We start from the raw sequence: 7,727 nt of genomic DNA, 5'->3' as shown, positions 1-7,727 counted from the left end.
AGGACAAGGGCAATAACTCTTGGCTCAGCACCCACTGTCACTGCACAGCTGATGGCTTCCAAAGCATTGCAACAGCAGCACCCTTGTGGAACCTGAAAACTTTGGCTCACATGTCCCACAGCAGACATCTGCAACAGCTTGGAGCAGCTCTGTTTCGGGGGAAATGTCTGCTGGACGTGGCCCTTCACTTCATAGAGGAGCAAACCGGAACACTGACTGCTGTGAGAGGGCTGGAAAGAAACAGGATTCCATTTTGACTCTACAAAGGATAATCAAAGTAGAGAAGTCCCTTTGATTTTAGGAAGCTGCATACTTTACAAATGGAAGTTGTCTACAAAGGAAGGCAATTCCTGCACATACCAATATACAAAATTTGCATATATTTTTTCAATTTTCTGGTATCTGTTATGGCTTTACCATTTTTTTGTAAATATGTCTAAAAGCCAAAGGCTGCCCACAAGGCTTTCCAGCTGTTTAAGACACTTTGCAATGGTACATCCCTTTGCAACACTACCCATGATCTGGTTTCAAAGCTCCAAGGCACAACAAGTGTAGTGCTCTCACAACCAATGACAAGTGGCTGTAAAATGACAAGTTGGATGTGGGCAACATATTCCCGGTAAAGGGAAAAAAGTGGCAACTGGTACAACACGTGTTAAAATAAACTTGGCCATGTACAGTCTGACAAGCAGCAATGGTATAATCTGCCAAATATCACATGTGTTATCAGCCACAAGGAGGCAGGATGATGCTGTTTATGTGAGCAAGGAGAACAACACAAAGAGCTTTGCACCCATCCTGGAAGGGAATCCTTTGGGAAGCAGTGAAGATAAATGCCATGTTGTCAGTTAAACTGCTAGATGTAGTATTCAAGATTCTTCAAATAGATTTGAATTAGAAGATTAGTGTTCAGGTGTTTAGACAGAACCTTAAAAAAGAATGGAGAAAAAAACTCTTCTCTCTGTAGTCTTGCAGCTGAGCACTACTTGAAATACCACTCAGGAGAGCAGTCAATGGGTTCTTCCTTCCAAAGAGTCTTGAGACGCTGGGTCCAGGCAGTCAGCATCTCCTTCCTCTTGTGCTCAGAGACATTCTCTGGAGCATAACAGATGTGAGGTTCAAGGACTTTGACACCACAGAAGTGCATGATTCCATGCTGGATGCAAAACAAAGAAAGAAATGCCTCAGGAAATATTTACTCTTCTACTTTCATTAGAGGAACATGGAAGATTCTAATTTGTTCTGTTTCTTTGACCCAATATCAGTCAAGTTCTCTAAATCTGTGCATTTGTCTGAAGAAGGGAAGTAAATTGCTGTTAAACACACAGAACTGTCCTCTTTGGATGCTGTACACTGTTCAGTTTGTGATAACAGACAGTCTAAAGTTCATTGTCCGGGTTGAACCTCCTCAGATTGCTCCTGAACTTTCGTGTGTTTCACATTTTTCATGTTGGTTTCTAGGATTTTTTTTCTGTTGTTTGTTTGTTTTGGTTTGGTTTTTAAGCTTTTGCCTCTGGCTTAACCATTATGATCCTGCATGAAGGCTAATGCCTGTGGCAGTTCAGCTTGCCCTTTTCACTCTGAGTGTTTCTGAATTCAGAGTTGTTTCATGGTTTTGTCACATTTAGGTGTGAGCTGTGCAGCTGGACAGCTCCTCAGGGGTAAGGAGCTGCTAACTGCAGTGGGGAGGAGACCATGTGTGAATTGGGTAACCACAGGGAGCAGAAATCCTGCATGCTGGAGCTAAAGGAAATCCTGTAATGCCAGAGACACTGGAAAAGCTGACAGCAGAAACTTTCCCCAGGTTGCAGGTTGGAGGAAGGGGGACAAAACAACTTTAAAACTCTATGGACTTTTGAAGTAATCTCGGGATTTTAGAGCCCATTTTATAACCTGCAGATGCTTGGAGCAGGCAGCTTAATTATTTCTTACTATGTTTCGTATAAAATAATCAGTAAAACAATTGTTTATAAATAGCTGGAATAGTAAAAATTAAAGAAAACAGTAACCAAATATTCATATATTATACCTGCATGGGCCATAGGAGATAGCGAATATCACCTCTGATTGCATACTTCTCTTTGCTTCCTCCCGTGGTGAAAGAAAACAAGGATAATTTGCCCTAGAATTAGGAAAGTGGTGCTTGAGTTAGACATATTTAAAGAAGAGTGGCTGAATAGTTCAAAAGTTTCTTGGAGGAACCTGGACAACATTAGTTTCTAGAGCAGAGGCATATCCTCTTCCTCCCCATATGTTCCAAGGACTGGCAGTTCTGAGGCAAAGACTGATGTTATACAATTACATCATTGGACTCAGTGTCTGGGCTTTGGGCAGAGATGGGTTAAAAACCCACAAATTATGTGTCTGACACCCTTGTGAAGGAGGGCTGGTCCTTGTTCTTCCTTGTGCAACATTTGGAAAACTGTGGCTGGAAAGCCCTCAGTTACTGTGAAAACCTTTATTCCTGTCCTTTCTGACTGCATATTTTTTTTGCTGAAGTCCCCTTTCAAACTTGGGCTTGCTTAACCACCATGTTTCTTCTGCTCCTGTGACTATGGTATTAACCATGTGCTCAGCTTCTCTCATCTCAGTTTTAGCTTCTGTAATCAAACTAACATTTTTCCAGTGCAGTATCCCAAATATCTTCAGCCTCCACTGCATATGCAGCTGTGATCATTGGAGATTATGCCTACGTTCGTCAGTGAAACAGCCATTTCTGAAATTTAAAGAAGCTGAAGTGTTTGAAATTGTTAAGAACACAAGAACTAACAGAGATTAACATGCAGTGAAAGAAATGTGAAACTAATATTGTTTTTGATGCAGCATTTATTACCAAATAAGATCTATCAGAGATAGTGGGCCACAATTTTCCAGGGATATTGCCAGTGCTGTGGGGAATTAAAAATGTATGAATCGACATTGAGAGGTACTGCTCCTACCAAATAAAAAACTACACAGAGGAAAATGTTCAAAGTAGATAGTTGTGACAGAGGCTCATACTCTGAGTATTTCAGATTTCTGATTAAATTTTGTAGTTCAACTCCAGCCTTTGACAAATCTAATCCCAGAACAGGACTTTGACACCTAGTGTGTCAGTCATTACAGATAAGAACAGTCCTACAGTGGTGGGAAGACTGTAGTTATATGAAATGGATAGATTTAAACTGCTTGTAAACTGTATGCTATCATAGTGCACTCTGATACTTCTAAAAAATAGTAAAGTCCACCTAGTAGGCAAATAAAGATCTTGAGGAGATCCCTTAAATCTTTAGGAAAGGCTGCAGTCTCCTTAGTTTCTTACCCTCCAGACAGTGTGAACCACCCAGAAAATCACTCAACATGTTACCAAAGCATTACTTCAGAGCAGTGAAAAGTGAGAGCTTTAAACAACTGCAACAGAAAAGAATGAACAAGGCCCCACAGAACATGGTGCAAGCCTTGACCTTTGTAAAACAATTCCAAAAACATACCTGGAGCAAACCACCATCATAAGCCTTTGACAAATCGTAAGCAAAGCCTTGGACCAAGACTCTGTCCATCCAGCCCTTCAGGATCGCAGGCATGTTGAACCAAAACAAGGGAAACTAGGCAAAGAGAAAATGACCTGGTCAGCACAGAGAGTCTGGGCCAGCCTTAGGCCTGGTCTACAGGACAATCCTGTCCTCTGAACCTGCTCAGATCCTGCACATGCCTCCTTCCAGCTCTCTCTCAGGAGAGGCAGTAACTATGCCTGGCAGAAGGAACTGAAGTGCTTCCTGTTGGAGAGAACCTCAGGGCCAGAGCTGAGCACCTCCAGCACACCAACAGCGTGGTGCATGTGAGGGCTTCCATCCAGATTAAAGGTGGAACAGGATGAAGTAGGAGGGTGCCATTTAACTCAGATTTAAGACTACAGAATCATGTCTCCTAGGGCTGAAATGCAAAAGAATCTAATCTCTTATTAGCAGGATTGACATCTGGTGATCAGTTCTGATCTGACAGTGTGCTGACAAATGCCATGGGATCTTAGGAAAGACTTATTTTCAAAAACTGCTGACACCACGCCATCAAGCCACATCTAAGGCCAACAGGGACACAAAGAAATGTAAAGGTACTATTTTCCTCCACAGTTCTTTGGCATTTGTAGACACTGGGGACAGAGCTGGCATAGTGGAGAATAGACATGAGCTGTAAAAATCCATCAGCAATTCCCAGCAGTGCTTCTACAACTCTGCAACAAATGAGGACAGTCTCCTGGGGAAAGCCCAATTCCCTGACTTTGCTGGCTGCCCCCGGCTCCTTGCCCAGAAAATAATCCTTGCTCTGCTTTCTGCCAGCCTGCCTGACATCCATGGTCACCTATGTCTTTGTGCATCCATCAGGAGGTTTGGCCCAGTGTTGGAGAGTTCCTGGGGTTACTGGTTCAACCTGCATCTTTGTGCTACTCAGTTACTGGGCTGGCTGTAATAATGACCCAGGTAATTGTACTACTGATCTGTAGGTTTTACTCTACCATTACCTAAAGTGACCATCACAACTGAATTCTGTTGGAAATAATGACCTGAAAAATCAGCAGATCTGCTTCCTGCACCTTCTTCTGCTCTTCAACCAGGTCTTTGGACAAAGCTCCTCTCTTGTAAGCTTCCCAGGTTTCCACACCATAATTGAACGCTTCGGAGTTGTGCAGGCGACCTGTGGGTAGAAGTGAACAGTCATTCCTTGGCCCCTGTCCAGAGTCAGCACCAGGTAAGAGCTGAGTGCAGGTTGCCATTCTCAGTTCTAAACTGAGTCACTGCTTTCCATTTTTCCTACTTTCTTGTCTTTGTTGGAGATTCAGCATCATCACAGCTGAGTGACTTGATTTTAACATGGAGAGGAATGTAGGATCTCAGAGTTCTAAGGCTTCACCTTCCTGTAGCAGCCAGGAAGTGCAAGATGAGGGCCTAAGCTTGCCTCAGGACTCTGGGGATGCAGGTGGAAGATCTGAGAGAATGTTGTTCATTGTTCTGCCTCTGCCTTAGGGTTTACTGGGGCCATCGTGCACTCACAAGCACCATGGAGCTGCTTTCCAGCCTCTATAACTGGGAAATTCACCAAGGGATGGGAACCACTATTGGCCAGCTCTACTGACTCCACTAGCAGATCATCAGTCTCTAGCAGAAGACAGGGGCAGTTGTAGCCTCGTGAACTAAACTGCAGCAAGTCCCAGGATGGTATCTGAAGGCATTTCCTCCCCAGGAGAAATGGACTTTGGAGAGTGATTATGGACATGTGCTAATGTGTTCTTCCTGTCAGTAATCTCAGTGTGATACAAAGTTCATGTTCAGGAGTGGGCTCTTAGAAATGTAGATGTCTGGTCATGAATAAGTTTCTTATTAATGAAATAAGTTTCTTATTAATCTCTTGATGATCTGGGGGCTGGAGCACCTCTCCTATCAAGACAGACTGAGAGCTGGGGTTGCACAGCATGGGGAAGATTTCAGGGAGACTTTTTTCAGCCTCCTGATACCTGACAGGGTGATTTCAAGTGCCTGGTTTCTGAAAAAGGAACATTTTGTCTGGTCTCACCAACAATGTCATTTCTTGTTGCTCTGGGCTCAAACTGCATGGCGTACAAATCCGACACGGTGACACTGCAGCCCTGCTTGCTCAGTTCTTCCACAGCAATCTCCAGCAAAGATCCATTGAAGGACTTGGGCTCTTGATGCGCATAGACTATCAGGACTTTTTTCCCTGGAGGCAGGAAGAAGACCAGGAGACCATTTGGAATCTAGGAGGCAGCTGCAGCAGAGTTTGTAGAGTTGGGGCTTGTTCCTCTCTCCTTCTGTAGTGTCTTTGTCCAAGGACACAAACCCCGTGAAAGCAGAGTGGCAGTGGCAGCGTTTGAGTCCTGCTCAGCAGCAGTGAGTGACTCCTGGGGCACTGATTGCTGCATGTGCCCTGCCCAGCAACTCTGGGCTACTCTGGGCTTTCCTGGGTGGATCCCAGTGGACAGAGGGGTGTTCCATAGCAGGTCACACTGCCCAACATCAGCAAAACACTGCCCCTTTTCTTGAGACAACACGGAAAGAGGAAATATTTTTATGTAGGAGCAGGTGTTTATAGATAATCAGAGAGCAAAATTTATAGGGATTATGGAAAATGACTGGGTCTGCAAAACATGCAGCTCCTAGTTTCTGATTGCTAAGACAAAAATTCAGACATCTGCTGAGGTCAGTTTCTCTAGGACTCAGCTTCAGCCCAGAGCAACACCTGCAGAGTGACAGACAAGTTTACAGTGTCAAGGAGAACTAGTAGGAGCCAAGCTGTATATTTGATGAAACAACAGCGCCTTTTAAACCTAAATCAGAAGCAGTAATAATTTCACCAGGGTGCACATTGTCCATGAAACAAGAGCTATGCAAAAAAGACAATTAAAACTAGCGGGTCAAATGCTCTCATAGGTTCAACATGGATCCAAACTTTCTAAACCCCTGTATACATCTTATTCTGGAACATAAGGAGCAGTTGCCTCTTTGCTCTTCCTGCCAGCTCCCAGCAAACAGGGACCTCTAGGGAGTGCCTGGAGATGGACAACCTCGCCAAGGTGCTCAGTCTGATTCTACAAAGCTGCCAGATTGTTTCCCCTTAGATAGTGCTGAGGGCACTTGGACAGAGTGTTTAGAGAGACCAGAGTTTACTGAGGTCATTTCAGTCGCTTGGAAAACTAAGACCTCGGTGTCCCAACTAAACACGGCAGAGAGGCCCCATCCCTGCGGTGCCCAGCGCCCACGCTGGAGCGAGCAGCATTTTCACCCGCGTTTGCTCTTACCTGCCATGGCTGGGGAGCGCTGGGGAGCTCTCTTGGTGATGTGGTACTGCCTGAGAACTCCAGGGAGAGATTTGCTGGTGAGAAACACCAGGAACACGTGCGAGGAGGATCGCCGGGTGCACGGCGGCGCTCCCGGTCCCGTGCCGCTGGAAAGCAGCTCCGGAACAGCCCGGGCGCTCCGGCCCCAGCGCCAGCCGGGCTGCCCTTACCTGCTTCTGGGGCCCGGAGCGCGACTGAGGCGGGGCGGGGAATGGCACTTCAAAAAATCTCTGAGTATTCTGTGCTGGAAGGGGCCTTTAAGGATCATCGAGTCCAGCTCATCCCGGCGGCCCGGCCGGTCCGGCCCCAGGGCAGCGCCAGCGCGGGGCGGGATCAGGATCGGCGCCGCCCGCAGCCACGGCTGCGGCTTTTTTCCTCTCTGCATCTAGTTCGATTTGATACCCCCAGCTGTAGTTCTTGTACTGAGAGTGGCAGTGCAGGGTCAGCCTGTGCTCTTCCCCCTGTCCGCTGGTGATTTTGTGGGCTTGTAGAGTGTGTCGGCTGAATCTCTTTCCCAATCTTCGGCGGTGATTTGTGTTCAGAAACTGCTCTGTACTTTCAAGCCTTCCTTCCTAGTGCCCTTCTCTGCCCCTTTCCAGTTTTGCTGTATCAGTTCTTGAAGCGAGGGAACCAGCTCTACACACAGTTTTCACACTGCTGACTGCCTTGGATATACCCAGTAGTCAGATGATTTTCTGCTCTGTGGTCCCAGAAGCTCCTGATGTATAATTTGTGGGGTTTTGACCGCTATGGAGTGTTGCGCTGATGACTGTGTGGAATTATCTGTCATAATTAGAAGATTTTATCCTGTGTGGTGATGGTCAGCTCAAAGCCCTTTATTTTAAAAGTGCGGGCAATCTGGTTGGTTTGTCTTCCATAAGATCTCTTTAGGTTCACA

General features: G+C 45.7%; 1 protein-coding gene across 1 annotated transcript; it reads right to left on the bottom strand.

Moving 5' to 3' along the window:
• Window positions 1-828: 828 nt before the first annotated feature.
• On the bottom strand, window positions 829-7,343 carry NQO2 (N-ribosyldihydronicotinamide:quinone dehydrogenase 2). The gene is made up of 6 exons (XM_063401429.1): window positions 6,791-7,343; window positions 5,548-5,712; window positions 4,541-4,671; window positions 3,471-3,584; window positions 2,030-2,122; window positions 829-1,156 (listed from the first exon to the last, which is right to left on the bottom strand). Exons 1-6 carry the CDS (start codon window positions 6,795-6,797, stop codon window positions 983-985), a joined length of 684 nt encoding a protein of 227 aa, XP_063257499.1. The 5' UTR covers window positions 6,798-7,343; the 3' UTR covers window positions 829-982.
• Window positions 7,344-7,727: the final 384 nt, after the last annotated feature.

This window comes from Prinia subflava, chromosome 1 (genome assembly GCF_021018805.1).
Source record: "Prinia subflava isolate CZ2003 ecotype Zambia chromosome 1, Cam_Psub_1.2, whole genome shotgun sequence".
Classification (NCBI taxonomy): domain Eukaryota; kingdom Metazoa; phylum Chordata; class Aves; order Passeriformes; family Cisticolidae; genus Prinia; species Prinia subflava.
Note: the sequence above shows the minus strand (reverse complement) of the source record. Positions and strands in the feature narration are given on the sequence as shown.